The 17,825-nt window shown below is 46.3% G+C and overlaps 1 protein-coding gene across 2 annotated transcripts in view; it reads right to left on the bottom strand.

Annotated features, from left to right (window-relative positions):
- Positions 1–369: 369 nt before the first annotated feature.
- Positions 370–17,825, bottom strand: part of LOC145341107 (phospholipid scramblase 2-like) — an 85,182-nt gene continuing 67,726 nt past the window's right edge. For both annotated transcript variants that reach the window (XM_080185966.1, XM_080185967.1), the window contains exons 5-9: positions 15,466–15,686; positions 13,930–14,091; positions 11,517–11,678; positions 578–632; positions 370–475 (exon numbers count right to left, since the gene is read on the bottom strand). In XM_080185966.1, the coding sequence (XP_080042092.1) occupies positions 603–632; positions 11,517–11,678; positions 13,930–14,091; positions 15,466–15,686 (575 nt within the window). In that variant the 3' untranslated portion in view covers positions 370–475; positions 578–602. The remainder of the gene's footprint in view (positions 476–577; positions 633–11,516; positions 11,679–13,929; positions 14,092–15,465; positions 15,687–17,825) is intronic.

Below are 17,825 nucleotides of genomic sequence, written 5' to 3' on the forward strand. Positions count from 1 at the left end.
TGTTCGCCTGTTAATACACCCGCTGCCACAGGAAGAATGCAAGGGCATGTTTTTAGCCCACTCACTCCTGCGGCAGGACAGTGCCCGGTAGGTGCACACATCTGAATAAACGTGCGCAGAGGACAGTAAACCCATGGTGCAGACTACTCGTCTTTGTTAACTTAAATCTACTTAAATTAATGAGCAGAAAAATTGGTTGGGCCCATGCGCAGAAAAAATTGTCCCTTAAAATCTTATCCCCCAGAGATTAGCAGTTTCCATAGAATTAGAGGCATTCTCGGCATCAGTCGGAGACGTCACAGCCACGGGAAAGTCCAGTAGGATCAGAACTCGGCCGCACGAGTCAATAACGATTTGATCTCTTTTGTAAAAAAAAAAGTTGGTATTTCTAAAAGCCACAAAGCATGTCCAGTATGAGCATAATCTCTAGGGGAGGTGAAAGTGTGCAGATGACCTTCGCAATCTGGTTCAATCTCTGTAAATAAAGTAACAAAGAAAGATATTCATACTGGGTTCATGCATTGAGAAAGCTCAAGTGCAGTAAATAAGGCAAAGCAGGAAGGGCACATCTACTTACAGCAGAGGTAGTTTCAGTTCTTTGCTCAGTTGTTTTTCTCAAAGAACAGATAATCCTGAAAAAACAATTCAGTAAACGTAACTGACTTGAATACGATACGAGCCGACAAATTAGGAGCAGAGGTAGGCCACTTGAAGTTTATTTATGAGTGTCATAAGTAAGCTTACATTAACACTGCAATGAAGTTCCTGTGAAAATCCCCGAGTTGTTACACTTTGGTGCCTGTTAGGGTACACTGAGGGAGAATTTAGCACGGCTAATGTACCGAACCAGCACGTCTTTTGGATTGTGGGAGGAAACCAGAGCATCCAGAGGAAACCCACGCAGATATAGGGAAAATGTACTGACTCTCCACAGGGGCTATTACTGCTGCCTCACAGCTCCAGGGGCCTGGATTCCATTCCCGGCTTGAGTCACTGTCTGTGTGAAGTTAGTACATTCTCCCTGTGTCTGCGTGGGTTTCCTCCAGGTGCTCCAGTTTCCTCCCACAGTCTGAAGATGTATGGTTTTGGTGGATTGGCCATGTTAAATTGCCCCTTAGTGCCAGGGAGTCTAGCTAGGGTAAGAACATAAGAAATAGGAGCAGGAGTAGGCCACCTAGCCCTTCGAGCCTGCCCCGCCATTCAATAAGATCATGGCTGATCTGTCGTGGCTCAGTTCCACATTCCCGCCCTCTCCCCATAACCCTTAATCCCCTCGCTTATCAAAAACCCATCAACCCGCGTCTTAAAAATATTTAGCGAGGCAGCCTCCACCACTTCAACGGGCAGAGAATTCCAGAGATTCACCACCCTTTGAGTGAAGAAGTTCTTCCTCAACTCCGTTCTAAACCGCCCCCCACTTTATCTTGAGGCTGTGCCCCCTAGTCCTACTGTCCTTTCTGAGCGGGAAGAGTCTCTCCACCTCTATCCTCTCCATCCCATTCATCAAATACATGGGTTATGGGGATAAGGCCTGGGTGGGTTTGTGGTCGGTGCAGACTAGGTGGGCCGAATGGCCTCTTTCTGCATTGTAAGATTCTATTTTATATGTCCCAAGCCAGTGTTGTGAGACAGCAGGGCTAACCATTGTGCCACCGTGCCGCCATTCAAGCTTGCTCCACCACTCAGTGAGATCATGGTCAGTCTGATTGTAACCTCAACCCTGCCTACCCCTTGATAACTTTTCATTCCCTTGTTAAACAAGGAACTAACCAGCTCTGCCTTAAAAGCATTCAAAGACTCTGCTTCCACTGCTCTCTGAGAGAAAGAGAATTCTCCTCATCTCTGCCCTCAATGGGGGACCCCTTATTTTTACACAATGTATTAGATTCTCCCACAAGAGGAAGCATCCTCTCCACCTCCACCCTGTCTAGACCCCCTCAGGATCTTATGTGAATCGCTGTGCATTCTGAAGCAAAATCATTGTGGAAGCACTGCTGCAAAAAGTCCAGGTTAATCTGCATTGTGGTGTACATCACAGCTACTTAATCTGCTGAATGAGGTGATAAATCACCACTATGACCTTGACATTCCTCATTAACCAAAAGAAATTGAATGAGAACTCTGGATATAATTCACAGAAACGGCTACATTCTTCAATCCTGACTATTGTCATTTCATAGATGTCATTCCAATGTTTGCAATAGAACTGAGGGCAGATAGCTTCTTGAAGCATGTGATTTATAGCTGCACTTATTCATAACCTTCACTCTTTCCTTAACCACATATTTATCCAGCTCCCTTTAATTGAGTTCATCAAAAATGAAGGGAATGGCCTAGTGGTATTATCGATAGACTATCAATCCAGAAACTCAGATAATGTTCAGATGATCCAGGTTCAAATCCCGCGGTGGCAGCTGGTGGAATTCAAATTCAATGAGGAATACCTGGAATGAAAGGTCTAATGATGACTATGAAACCATTGTCGGTTGTTGGAAAAACCTAACTTGTTCACTATTGTCTTTCAGGGAAGAAAACCTTCCATCCTTACCCAGTCTGGCCTACAATTGAGTCCAAAGCCACAGCAATGTAGTTGATTCTCAAGTGCCCTTGGGCAAATAGGGATGGGCAATAAATGCTGACCAGCTAGTGATGCCCATGTCCCATGAATAAATATATTAAAAAAAAGCCTTAGCCTTTTTTTCTAACACTGTATTCAGAAGATCTGCTGTGGAGGATGGGGGCTATCTACCAACCGTGACTCCTTTGGAAGCCCACTCACCTTGTGATCAGAAGGTTGTGAGTTCTGTTCATACTCACTAGCCTGAATTTTCCAACCAGCTCCCCACCAGAATTTAATGGCCGTGACTGAGGGCATGTCTGCCAATTGGATAGCCAGTGGTAACTATGCCGAGGCAATTCCTGGAGCTCCAACCTGATTACATTCCAAACGGGCACTTTCCCTGCCTTCTAACAGTGTCCTTGGGGCCTGTCGGATGTGGATCCTGCCTGCAAGAGGCATTGGTCAATCGGATGGCTGGCATCTGTTCAGTCCCAGCATCTTCAGTGGGAGCAGCGTTCATTGCTGGGAGTACAGGAGGCCATGTCCAGAGGCAGCCGTGGGAGCCACAAGGCTATGGGGAGGCTATGCTGGAGCCAGTAAGGAGAGAGCGTCTGTATGAAGAGCAGGCAGAAGTCTTCCCTTGTCACTGGCAGAGCCCACCATTACACACAGAGTGTCCAAAGAGGAGGTCCCCAATACTATTACTTTCCTGCCCCTAACTTAATGAATAGGTTGCTTGGCAGACGCGATTAGCCACAATTTACAATTCACTGTTGGCTATGTGGAGGCAGTTATTAGGCATTTCTTACATAAGTTTTGCCTATGGATGATCCTCAAAGTGGAGTCAATGGCCGAGTGATGGTATCACTGGATTATTAATTCAGAAACTCAGCTGATGTTCTGGGGATCCAGGTTTGAATCCCGCCATGACAGATGGTGGAATTTGGATTTTATAAAATCTGGAATTAAGAATCTACTGATGACCATGAAACCATTGTCGATTGTAGGAAAAATCCAACTGGTTTACTGATGTCCTTTAGGGAAGGAAATCTGCCGTCCTTACCCGGTGTGGCCTACATTGTGACTCCAGAGCCACAGCAATGTGGTTGACTCTCAACTGCACTCTGAGATGGCCGAGTCAGATACTCAGTTCAAGGGCAATTAGGGATGGGCAACAAATTGATGCCCACATGCCATGAACGAATATTAAAAAAAAAGACTTTTGTTTTCGGAACAAGCACGACTGCATATTTTATATAGACTGTTGGTTTAGTATATAAAAGACGAGGAAATCAGGAACATGAACACATCATTATTAGGATCCCCTGCAAAGAAGCACATGTGGGCTTGCAACAGTTTCAGAAAAGTATGAAATAACTGTTATGAAAACATTTCAAAACGGTTAGGAGAAGTAGTTAAACCACTCACTGGATGATGGCCTATTTGGGGTCAAAGTTAATGAACCATTATGCAGAGCATTGAGTTACAGCGCAACCTCTGATGGTAAATCGAATATAACTTAATTGCTGGCAACACCACACATTGCTGTGTTGTATTTAAACTGTTTCAGCTCCTTGTGGAGAGCACCCTATCTAGATTACAAAGCAATTTTCCTGGGCAGCATGGTGGCACACTGATTAACACTGTTGCTTCACAGCGCCAGGAACCTGGGTTCACTTCTGGTCTTGGGTCACTGATTGTGTAGAGTTTTCACATTTGCTCTGGTTTCCTCCAAAGAAGTGCCAGTTAGGTTGATTGGCCATGCTACATTGCCCCTTAGTGTCAGGGGCATTAGCGGGGTAAATATGTGGGGTTATGGGGGTAGGGTCTGGGTGGGATTATGGTTGGCGCAGACTTGATGGGCCAAATGGCCTCCTTCTGCAGTGTAGGGATTCTATGTTTCTATAATAGTACCCAGTTTCCCCTCTCTCTCAGCCTATTCCATTGCTGAAATCCTTGTCCATGTTTTTGTGACCTCCGTATTTGACTATTCCAGTGGGCCTGGCTTCCTGAGCTCCCTCCCTCACTAAACCTGATTACCTCCTAAACTCTGCTGCCTGTTTCTGAATTCGAGCTAAGTCCTATCCCTGTCACCTCTTCTGCACCCCGGCCCCCCAGCGCTCACTGACCTACACCTGCACCTGACCTAGCAACAGAGTTCAAATTCTCTCACTATTGTTTTCAAATCCCTCCATAGTGTCACCCCTTCCCCATCTCTGCAACCTCCCCCAATCTTACAACCCTCTGAGATCTCTGTGCTCCGTGCATTCTCCACTGATTTGATGGTGAAAGCTTTACCATAGCTGCTTAGAATCTGAGTTTCAGAATTACCTCTTTCACCTCCCCTGTCTCGCTACCTCCTTCTTCTGGTTTAAGATGCTATGAACATGTGAATTAGAAGCAGGCAGAGGCCATTCAGCTCCTACTCTGCCATTCAATAAGAACGTGGCTGACCTAATTGTGACCTCAACTCCACATTCTGCCTGTCCCCGATAACCTTTGACTCTGTACTTTGACCCTGTACAGGGCACTGGTGAGGCCGCAGCTGGAGTACTGTGTGCAGTTTTGGTTGCCGCACTTGCGCAAGGATATTTTGGCCTTGGAGGGAGTGCAGAGGAGGTTCACTAGGCTGATACCAGAGATGAGGGGGTTAGACTATGAAGAGAGACTAAATAGACTGTACTCGTTGGAGTTTAGAAGGATGAGGGGGGATCTTATAGAGACGTATAAGATAATGAAAGGGATGGATAGGGTAGAGGTAGAGAGATCCTTCCTGCTCAGAAAGGACAGCAGGACCAGAGGGTACAGCCTCAAGATGAGGGAGTTTAGAACGGAGTTGAGGAGGAACTTCTTCACTCAAAGGGTGGTGAATCTCTGCAATTCTCTGCCCGTTGAAGTGGTGGAGGCTACCTCGCTAAATATATTTAAGACACGGGTAGATAGGTTTTTGGTAGACAAGGGAATTAAGGGTTATGGGGAGAAAGCGGGAAAGTGAAACTGATCCACTTCAGATCAGCCATGATCTTATTGAATGGCGGGGCAGGCTCGAAGGGCTAGATGGCCGACTCCTGCTCCTATTTCTTATGTTCTTATGTACTCTCTCATTTGCCAAGAATATATTTATTTGTGCCTTAAAAATATTCAGTGTGCCTGCCTCCACTGCTCTCTGGGGAAGGCAGAGACTCACAGTCCTCTGCCAGAAAAAAGAGTCTCCGAACCTCCATCTTAAAGAGGCGGGGGGGATCTCCTTATCTTTAAACCGTGTCAGCCAGTTCTAGTGCTTAAAATCTACCTCCTCGAGCTGTTCTAACCTCGTTTCAATTGGATTAGCACCAATGTTTGCCTGATACCTCACCTGGGAGATGACTTGGGATGTTTTCTCATGAAAAGCACTACATATATAGAAGCTGCTCTTGTTTCCGCAGCACCAGATTTCCACATAAACAACTGCACGTTTGCATGCGTGCACGAGCACAAGTTGTTTTGAAGACGCAAATAATGCAGATTGACTGGGATCCACTACAGTCACCGCAGCTACAAAAGGCAGAAGAGCTGTTTATCCAGGGTAAGTAGGAGCTCCAACCACTCAGCTGTGGTCAACTGGAAGGAGGCATCCGTTTTGGCTGGAAGGGCTGCATGTTGCTGGCAGTGTTGCTGCCATGATGTGGAGATGCTGGCGTTGGACTGGGCTAAACACAGTAAGAAGTCTCACAACACCAGGTTAAAGTCCAACAGGTTTATTTGGTAGCAAATGCCACTAGCTTTCGGAGCGCTGCTTCCTAATTCCAGATTATTTAAATGGAATTCAAATTCCTTGTAGTGCCTTGTATAGTTTTAGTTAGACTTTCCCATTCTAACACTCCATTCCCTTTGAAGGCCAACATTCCATGCTTTCTCTATTCCCTGCTAAAGTCGCATGCTAGCTTTTTCTGATTTATGCATGAAGACTGCCAAATTACTCTGAGCTGCACTACAGTTCTGGAGTGACAGCTTATTGGTGCTCATGTTGTTTTAGCAGGAGGGGAATTCAGTAACTACTGAGGTGAAAGTGTTATTGCTGATCCAAGGTTGTGTGGTGGAATAATAGTACCCCTTCCTCTGGACCAAAAGCTCCAGGTTCAAGTTCCACTTCAGGATTGACAGAAGGTGTGCGCGCTTATGTGGTCAGATCATTCCTACAATGCCTGATAATGGGGCAGGAAAGAGTGGCAGAGTTCCCTAATCAGCCACACTGCAGATGGCAACAGCCAACCACTGCAGTGCTTTGCCAAATATCATCAAGCACCAATCCAAAAATGTATTTATTAGTTACAAGTAGGCTTACATTCACACTGCAACTGTGAAAATCCCCTAGTCACCACACTCCAGCCCTGCTCGGGTACGCTGAGAGAGAATTTAGCATGGCCAATGCACCTAACCGACACCTCTTTGGATTGTCAGAGGAAACCAGAGCACCTGGAGGAAACCCACGCAGGCACGGGGAGAAAGTGCAAATTCCACCCAGACAGTGATCCAAGCCAGGAATTGAACCCGGGTCCTTGGCGCTGGGAGGCAGCAATGCTAACCACTGTGTCACTGTGCCGGCCAATGGAAGAATCCAAAGGAAGAATGCAATGGAAGGCCATGTTCACCAACACCCTCCGACAGGAAGAGAAGCCAATCTGGGGAATGCTGCTCCCGAAACATAGCAAAATTATAAACATGGGTGGCGTGGTGGCACTGTGGTTAGCACTGCTGCCTCACACCGCCAGGACCCAGGTTCAATTCTGACCTCAGGTCACTGTCTGTGCGGAGTCCGCACATTCTCCCCTTGTTTGCGTGGGTTTTCTCCATGTGCTCCAGTTTCCTCCCATAGTCCAAAGATGTGCGGGTTGGGTGAATTGACAATGCTAAGTTGCCCCTTAGTGTCCCAAGATGTGTAGGTTAGGTGGCTTAGCAGGGTGAATATGCAGGGTTACAGGGGTAGGGCAGGGGAGAGTGCCTGATTAAGATACTGTCAGAGAATCGTGGCAGACTCAGTGGGCTGAATAGCTTCCTTCTGCACTGTAGGGATTCTGCGAAATCTATTTTGTGAATATGGAACAGGATTTTATTTTGTAAAGCGACAGGATAAATATACATTTGGGGTTTATTATATTGATTCATTGTTGCTCTGGTTGTGGTTTAAAGGTTTTTTTTGGATATGTTTATTGAAAATGTTCTTATGTTTTACGTAGCAAACACACACAGATACAGATCCACACAGTGCTCGTGTGTACACTCCAATGTGACTGGGCACAGGGTGCCCCATTGCCAGAGGACAAGCCCCTGGTACCCTGGCATCCACCCCGCTCAAGTCCTGTTTGATTGCACCAGTAATGACAGTGATAACATAAAAACAAAAATAAAAGATTTTTTTAAAAAGTGAGCAACAACTTTGTGAAATTAGACTGCGTTCAACTAGTAAAGATGAGGAAAAGGAGGTGACATTCTGAGGCATGACATCCGTTGTAAGAATTTAGCTTTCACATACACTAATGCGCAGACTGAACCAAAGTCCCAAGCTGAAATGATGTGTAAAATAAAGAATCCTCAGCAGCACTGGCTTTGAGGAATGGCACAGATAGTCCTGGCACTCGAGCAAAGCATCGACATTCATGCTGTGGTTATAAAAAACCTGTCTTCCATTAAATTAACAAGATCGTAATGAAACAATCCAAGAGATTGATTTAGCCTGACAGCGGTTTTAATCACAACAGAATCTCTGAAAGACAGTCCGCTCTCCCTGTTTCCAGTCCACTCACAGTGTCATTTTTTAATGATGCGTGTAGTTAGTCACATTAAAATTCTACAGAATTATACTAATTAGAGGCAGGCTGAGACTCGATCCAAGTGACGGAACAAATTACTTCCACAAAATGGTCTTTTTTTTATTTCAGCCTGCATATCTTTATACAAGGGAAATGCATTGAATATTAGAATGACTCTTTTTGACATTTTCCTCTCTAAAGTTAAAGTTCATTTTTTAGTCACAAGTCAGCTTACAGCCACATTGCAATGAAGCTACTGGGAAAATCCCCTAGTTGTTGCACTCCAGTGCCTGTTTGGGCAAACTGAGGGAGAATTTAGCAAGGCCAATATACCTAACCTGCGCATCTTTTCACTGTGGGAGGAAACTGGAGCACTCGGAGGAAACCCATGCTTTCATGGGGAGAACATGCAAACTCCACACTGACAGTCACCCAAGGTTGGGATCGAGCCTAGGTTCCCAGCTCTGTGAGGCAGCAGTCCTAACCACTGTGCCACCATGCTGCCTGTAGATCCCTGAGTTCCTCATTGGGGAACTGAACTCTAGTTTCCTGCATGACAGGCAGGGATACTAACCACGACAGTAACAAGGGGCTCCAAATACAATGGCACCCAACCGGGGCCTGAATCCACAATCCTGAGATTATGGGCAGGATCTCTTGGCCTTGTTCGCCCCAAAACCGGAAAATCCTGCCTGAGGTCAACAGACCTTTGCATGATCTGCACCCCACCCCGCTACATTTCCTGTGATGGGTGGGACAGGGATATACCCCCCACCGCACCCCCCCCCCCCCCCCAACAATCTCACGCTTCAACCAACTGAGCTAATCAAACAGCCTATGTTTGCAAAATTCAAAACATAGTGTGCAACATTAGATGTGACCCTATGGTTGGCTGGCATGGTGGTGCAGTGGTTAGCACTGCTGCCTTGCAATGCCAGGGACCCAGGTTCAATTCCTGGCTTGGGTCACTGTCTATGCCGAGTCTGCACATTCCCCCTGTATCTGTGTGGGTTTCCTGCGGGTACTTCAGTTTCCTCCTATAGTCAGAAAGACGTGTTGGGCGCATAGGCCACGCTAAATTCTCCCTCAGTGTACCCAAACAGGCCCTGGAGTGAAGTGACTAGTGGATTTTCATAGTAATTTCACTGCAGTGTTAATGTAAGCCTCCTTGTGACACGAATAAATAGACTTGCTAAGCAATCCTGATTGCACTAAAAATTATACTGACATCCAATTTAAGATTATCAGTCGAGCTTGCAGTGCGCTAGAATCTACAAATATTCACATACGGAGCCCTATCCTTTGCAGACAGAAAGAACACGTCCACTCATTGCACCTCTTTCAACTGACCAGAAGTTTGGGAACAGCCATCCTCTAGTTCATTCCTTTTGGCAATACCTCGACCGATCATAGAATCACAGGCCATTAGGCCCATCGGGCAGGATTTTACAGCCTTGCTTGGGCGTGACCGGAAATTCCTGTCCGAAGTCAACCAACATTTCCGTTATCAGATACTTGCCCGCCCCGATTGTGTGGCGAGAGAGGAGGTAGAATTCTGGCCATCATATCTGCATCGACTCTCTTAAAATGAGCATGCTGACTTAATACCATTCTCCAGATGTTTCCCTGTTCCCTTGCACATTGTTACTATTCAAGTAACCACCTCATGCTCTATCGAATGCCAAAGGAATGCCTCCACCGCACTTCCAGACACAAAAGATTCGCTGCATGAAGAAGGTTTTTTTCACATTAAATTTACTTCTTTTACCAATCATATATATCTGCGCCTTCTCATTCTTGATCTTATTATGAAAGTGAACAATTTGTCCTCATCTGCTCTGTCCAGCCCCCACATGATTCTGAACATCTCTATCAAATCTTCTCCTAGCCTTCTCCTCTGCAAGGAGAACAGTCCCAACTTCTCCAATCTCTCTTCATAGCTGAAGTTTCTCAGTCCTGGAAACCTCCTTGTAAACCTCTTCTGCACTCTCTTCAATATTAAATCACATCCTCCCTGTAGTGTGGAGCCCACAACTGCATACAACACTCCAGCTGAGACCTAGTCCTGTATAAGTTCAAAATAACCTCCTTGCTGTTGTACTCTATGCTTACTAATAAAGTCCAGAATACTATACACTTTATTAACTGTTCTCTCTACCTGTCTTGTTACCTTTAATGATCAATGCAGATATAAACCCAGGACCCTCTGCTCCTGCACCTCCTGAAGAATTTTATTCTTAATTTTATACTGTTTCTCCTTGTGTTTCCTACCAAAATACATCACCTCACACTTCTCTGCATTGAACTTTACCTGCCAATGGCTGGCAGTAAGAGTGGGAAAGACACTTATGCTTGCTGTGGAGTGACATCCCTCAAACTATAAACCTTTGGTGACAGACTAATGTCCTGGCCCAGGAAAGACTAGCAACAGAGGTAGGCAAGAGTCTGTCTTAGTGCATCACTAGGTGCAGGAAAAGAGAGTGTAAATCATGAACAAAGAACATTACAGCATAGGAACAGCATAGGACCTCCAAGCCTGCACTGGTCATGCTGCCTGACTGAATGGAAACCCCCTATCCTTCAGGGACCATATCCCCCTACTTTTGTCAAGACTTCCCTCAAAAGTCACTACTGTATCTGCTTCCACTACCTCCCCCGACAGCGAGTTCCAGGCACACACCACTCTGTGTAAAAAACTTGCCTCGTACATCTCCTTTAAACCTTGTCCCTCACCACTTAAACAAATGCCCCCAGGTGATTGACTCTTCCACCCTGGAACTAAGCTTCTGACTATCCATTCTGTCCATGCCCCTCATAATCCGGTAGACTTCTATCAGGTTGCCCCTCAACCTCCGTCGTTCCAGTGAGAACAAACCAAGTTTCTCCAACCTGTCCTCGTAACTAATGCCCTCCACACCAGGCAACATCCTGGTAACTCTTTTCTGTCTCCTCTACAAAACCTCCACGTCCTTCTGGTGGTGTGGTGACCAGAATTGAACACTGTATGGATATATGGTTAAAAGTCACTGGGTCAAATGCGACACAAGGTTGAGAACTGTCTGGTTCAGTTTTGGACAGTTGCCAGGGACAGTGACAGACCTGACGGGTATGGGATAGATCAAATACAATTGTTTCCAAGGCAGCAGGCTGCACTGATTAATACTTACAATTAGAAAGCAGGCACCTAACATAACGGCTTTCATCTTAACATCTAGATCCATGGGGAACTGGATCCCAAAGTTATCCGCATCGGTGAACGTTTCTCTCACGAGTCCAGTCCATTGCTTTGTGATTGTCCCAACTGTTTCAGTCTCATCAAGATTGGTCACCTGTAACAAGATAAGAAATGTTATAGGTGAATCTACTGGAGTTGTTATCTGGCACGATACCAACCCCTTACAGGGGCATTACCTCAAGATTTCCCACGTCCTAAATAAGAAGGAAGAAATAGGAGCAGGAGTTGGCCATACAGCCTCATACTTGGCAGCAGTAGGCCAAGTAACACTCGGCGTTGCTCTGCTACTCGATAAGATCATGGCTGATCTTTTAACTATTGGAATTCAAACTAAGCTGAAGGGGTCAGAGTCTTTCATCTTGGAGTCTAAGTTCGGTGGTGGGCAGAGAAGTGGTAATAATTTCTGCTCTGTGGCAGGGAGGCTGACCGCATGCGGTCTTGTAACATTTAGGCCATTAAACATGCATCCATCAGCAGCTTGTCAATCCATGTGACAGGATCAGGCAGGAAGTTGCCATCGCAACCATCAGGGTTCATAGATGCAGGTGCCACATTTAATGGAACCCACCAGCAAGCATCATCCCTTCACCTGTGCCCACCCACTGCGCCACCCTTCCCCACTAACGCTTCCTCCCTTCCTTGGTCATCCTCCATGCAACTCATACTGGCACTGTCTTGGTCTCAAGACGAGGTTGGCACTTACAGACGGTTCCCATTGAGAACACTGCAGTGGCAACTCATCATTAATCATGGAAGAAATGTACCTCACTATGTACACACCATTATGTGTAAACATAAAAGTGAACTCTACTCTCTTGCTGGATGGAAACATACGTTGCTGTGGGAGATTATTTCTGGCTGGGGGGGTCTTTTAATGAACATACATGTCTTGCTAATGCATGCAAAAGACCTTCCTGATATTATTCACCAGTGAGCTTCACCCAGCTTTAACCCATTTTTATATCCCTGAGAACTTTATTCCTAAAACCCATTTGGTTCACTATTGTCCTTTAGGTAAGGAAATCTGCCATCCTTACCTTGTCTGCCCTGTGACTCCAGAACCACAGCAATGTGGTTGATTCTCAACTGCCCTCTGAAATGGCCTAGCAAGCCACTCAGTTTCAAGGACCAGCCAGCGACATCCATGTCTCATGAATGAATGAGGAAAAATTCATTCAGCCGGCCACCACTGGGGAACTGATTCACAGCCTCATGTCAAGTTGCCCATTCAGCCCACCAAGCTGCCCACGGCTGACAGGACAAGATAATTTAACTCATGATCATGGTCACTGAAGTGCACTCTCAGTGAACAAAGAATAAGGAATGTACAGCACAGTCCGTGCTGTTCATAATGCCTGTCTAAAGTAAATACCTTCTGCCCTTACTCAGTCTCTCTATTCCCTCCCTATTCATGTACCCATCCAGATGTCTCTTAAATGTTGCTAATGTGTATGCTTCCACCACCTCCTCTGGCAGCGCATTCCAGGCACCCACCACTCTCTGCGTGAAAAACTTTCCCTGCATACCTCCCTTAAACTTTCCCCCTCTCACTTGAACCTTGTAATTGACTGGGAACAGCCCTGGCCAACCTATTATAGAAAGTATATTATTAAACTAGAAAGGGTGCAGAAAAGGTTTACTAGGATGCTACCGGGACTTGATGGTTTAAGTTATAAGGAGAGGCTGGACGGACGTGGATTTTTTTCTCTGGAGCTTAGAAGGTTAAGGGGTGATCTTATAGAGGCCTATAAAATAATGAGGGGCATAGATGTGCTAGATAGTCAATATCTTTTCCCAAAGGCAGGGGAGTCTATAATTAGAGGGCATAGGTTTATGGTGAGAGGGGGAGATTCAAAAGGGTCCAGAGGGGCAATATTTTCACATAGAGGGTGGTGAGCGTCTGGAACAAGCTGCCAGAGGAAGTAGTGGAGGCGGGTACAATTTTGTCTTTTTCATAGGTAAGATGAGTATAGAGAGATATGGGCCAAATGTGGGCAATTAGGACTAGCTTAGTGGTTAAAAAAAATGGCAGCATGCACAAATTGGGCTTAAAGGCCTGTTTTCATGCTGTAAACCCCTATGTCTCTAAGACAATTCTACTCTGGGAAAAAGCCTCTGACTATCCACCCCGTCTATCCCCTTTCCATTTACCCAGATTCATTTGCTAAAACCCTGACTCACAAATAGATTGCAACAGGAGGAATTCATTTGAAAAGTACTTCAGAAAAATAAGTTGAAAGGTTTCCCTGTGGGCCAGGTGGGCTACCTGCGTACCCGCAAAACTGACTATAACTTTCATACAGATCGGAGAGCTGAAGAACGCATTGTGTTTAAAACTAAAGCACCTTGATCTCAATATCGCTGCAACAGTTGCAGACACAGCAAGGGCCAATAATCTTCAAAACAGGCTCCTTCTTCTCGTTTTGAATGACGAATTTTGGCAGACAAAAGTCCCATGTTTCGATGACGTATCCGATTGGCTGACCAGGTGGTGCCATTACTTCCAACTGTGGAGGAAACGTAGATCAGGAAAGATATAACCCTCAGTGTTGTAAACAAGCATCTTCAGAGGAATTCACTCATCAAAGCCAACGTAGGCTGGGGAAGGAAGATCGATAAATAAACCTGGGACAACTTGTTTCAAGACCAAGTGGCATCACCTTCTATTAACCGATGGACCAGGGAAAAGGAGAGAGGGGGAGAGAGAAAGTGAGAGAGTGAGAGAAAGAGGACAGAGAGAGACACTGAAAGAGAGTGAGACCGAGAAACAGGGAGAGATAGAGCGAGACAGAGAAAGAGAGCAAGACAATGAGAGACGCATAGAGAGAGGGCCACACATAACCAGAGAAACACACAGAGGCAGAGAAAAACACAAAGAGATAGAGCGAGAGCAAGGGATAGAGAGAGACATAGAGAGAAAGAGAGGGGGAGAGAGACGCACATGCACAGAGCCAGAGAAATGCACCTTTTTTTTGCTTCCCCCAATTGTGCTGGCCCTGTTTTGCTGGCTAAATCACCTTGTGTCCTTAAACATTAATTTAGATGTCATTAATGAGTTGTGGGTGCTATTGTCTGGACTCACTTATCTCCACAACACTGCCACTCAAGATTCTATCAGCGGAGACCAGACCTGTTGGCCTCACTGCGGGGATTGGAATTCAAGGAATTCCTGGTGTTCGGGGCAGGGCCAGACAGTGTGCACGAATCAGTGCCTACCTGGCAACCTGGCAGTGCCCACCGTGCACTCTGGCACTGCCCACTGGACACCATAAATGGGCCAGAGCAATGCCAAGGGGGTGGAGCCTGTGGGGTGAAGCTACGACAGAGAGGGGACAGAAGGGAGTTCAGCAGGGGTGGGGAGGGAGGGGAGGAGAGAGGGAAATCTCCAGGGATAGCGACAGGGCTGAGAGGGAGGGAACTCTGCAGGAGTAGCAATGGGGGTGAGAGGGAGGGAACTCTGCCAGGCTGATGATCGGGATGGGAAGGAGGAATGGAACTCTGCAGATCGGTGAGGGGGTGGGGGGGGGTGGGTTTGATATCCGTGGGCGAGTAGGGAGCGGTAGCAGCAGGAGATCGCCCAGTATGCTGGGAGACCAGGCACCTGCACCATGGCGCCCCAAGAGCTCAGTAGCCGGCTTCCCGGCGAGCTCTTGCTCCACACACCTGTTGGCAAGAATCGTATCCTAGCACTTTTTTTGCAACAAGAGTCATAAGATACGGTTCACCCAAAAAAACCAGCACAATTCTTTTCTGTTTTCTCACTCGTGTGGCACTTACAATTTTTTTCACAATCTTTTGAGTGATGGCATGTGAAATGAACTGGGTTAAAAATATTTAATAGTGTTATCAAACCACCACAGGTGAAAAAAAAGTTCGCTGACCTCCTGCAAACAGCACGGACAGCAGCAGCCAGTACACTTCAGGGGCCGGTACAAACTCATCACTTCTTGTCCCAAGTTGTCAATAATCTTCATGTCAAAGGACCGCATGTTCCCACAGCAATTCCGGTTACAAAAGTCATTTTCTTCAGCGGCAAAGTAGATCAGCTGCCCGAGACTGTTCTTGATTTGATATTTGTTATTGGTCTCAAATCCAGTTAAGACTGAAGTCAACAGAGTGATAAAAACATTGGTGAATTAGAGCAAAGTGCACTGCCTTCAAAACACACCAAACTAAAGATCTGAAATTGAGGAAGTTAGGGAGAAACACAACCCAGACAAAGCCAGCAAAGGGGCAAGGTGATTCAAGTCATCAGAGAATCCGACAGTGCAGAAGGAGACCATTCGGCCCACTGACCACAATCCCACCTCGGCCCTATCCCCATAACTCCATGCATTTACCCTGCTAGTCCCCCTGTCACTAAGGGGCAATTCAGCATGGCCTACCCACCTAACCCACACATCCTTGGAGTGTGGGAGGAAAGCGGAGCACCCGGAGAAAACCCACGCAGACGCAGGGAGAATGTGCAGACTCCACACAGGCAACGACCCAATCTAGGAATTGAACCCAGGTCCCTGGGAGGCAGCAGTGCTGAGCTTTGCTTAGGTGACACCGTTTCAAAAGCCTGTAGATTTTAGCATGATGTTGAAAGGTGGAGGAAAAGAGATCATTTGGATGACTCTGGTATTTGGATGATTCCAGTTATGGGGCGGCACGGTGGCACAATGATTAGCACTGCTACCACACAGCGCCAGGGACCTGGGTTCAATCCCTGGCCTGGGTCATTGTCTGTGTGGAGTCTGCACATTCTCCCCGTGTCCACGTGGGTTTCCTCCAGTTGCTCCAGTTTCCTCCCACAATCTGAAAGTCTTGCTGGTTCGGTGCACTGACCCGAACAGGCACCAGAGTGTGGCGCCTAATGGAATTTCACAGTAACTTCACTGCAGTGTTAATGTAAACCTTACTTGTGATTACTAAATCAACTTTAACTTTATGAAGTGAGACATGAGGACCGAAATTCTCCAACCGTTCACGCCCTGCCGCCACTGACAGTGGGAATGGAGAATTTGGCGCTTAGCTAAATCTCCATTCACTGCAGCGGGACTGGAGAATCCCAGCTGCGTGGAAGGTCGGAGAATTCCAGCTGCGGGCAAGGTCGGAGAATCCAATCTGAGGTACAGTAACCATTTCCACTGCAGGAGGAAATGGAGCTAAGGGCAGATTTGCAATCGCGGTAAGGGTTTTTATGCAGTGGGTAGGGAAGGATCTGTTCCACTGGTTACAGAGGCAATGACATGAGGTTAACAATTTGACTTTAAGGTAAAATTACACAAGATTTTTTGATGCAGGGATTTGTTGAAGCATGAAATACTTTGCTGCAGGGAATTGCTGGGTCAGAGACAATGGAAGGGATAAATAGGTTAAGACTGGAAATACAGGGAGGCATTAATGGAGAGATAGAGATAGAGGGTCAACTGGATTCATTTACGAGAGCCCTCAAAAAGAACTGATGCAGTCAATCACCTAGTGCTGGAAACGCCTACTTTTCTATTACAGCTTAATTGGAGCCCCTTTATCAGCCGCACAACCTCAAGCAATGGTACAGTGGTTAGCACTGCTATCTCACAGCACCAGGGACCTGCTACCTGTGTGGAGTTTGCATATTCTCCCCTTATCTGAGTGGGCTTCCTCCAGGTGCTCCAGTTTCCCCCCACAGTCTGAAAGACGTGCTGGTGAGATGCATTGGCCATGCTAAATTCTCCCTCAGTGTACCCGAACAGGAGTGTGCCGATTTTCACAGTAACTTCATTGCAGTGTTAATGTAAGCCTACTTGTGACACTAATAAACAACCGTCTGTTAAAACTGCTGTCCACAGTTTAGAGGCAGGATCAGTGTGAAGGAAGTGGAATAAATATTCCCAATGGTGAAATAAAAAACACAAAGGGTGGGATTTTACAGCCTCGCTCATCCCAAAACCATAAAATCCTGGCCACGGTCAAAGGATTTTTCCATGTTCCACCTCTCACCTGCTCCAATTCCAGTCAATGTATGGACAGCTATTACATCACCTGAAGGGAATAGCAATACCCAGGCACTCATGGGAGCAGCCAAGAGTTACAAACTCCCGACGCAGGTTGGCCTGAATCCCTTTTCGAAGGTCAGCGGTTAGTGAGATTATTTCCTGCTACTCCAAGTTTGGACAATGAATTCTGCCTCACACATGTGAACGATAATCCCTGTCCGAAAATGAGAAATTGAAGCACTGCCCCACATATTGGAAATACAAACTCTGCCTGCTGT

This window comes from Carcharhinus amblyrhynchos, chromosome 3, assembly GCF_965287045.1.
Source record: "Carcharhinus amblyrhynchos chromosome 3, sCarAmb.v2.hapA, whole genome shotgun sequence".
Classification (NCBI taxonomy): Eukaryota; Metazoa; Chordata; class Chondrichthyes; order Carcharhiniformes; family Carcharhinidae; genus Carcharhinus; species Carcharhinus amblyrhynchos.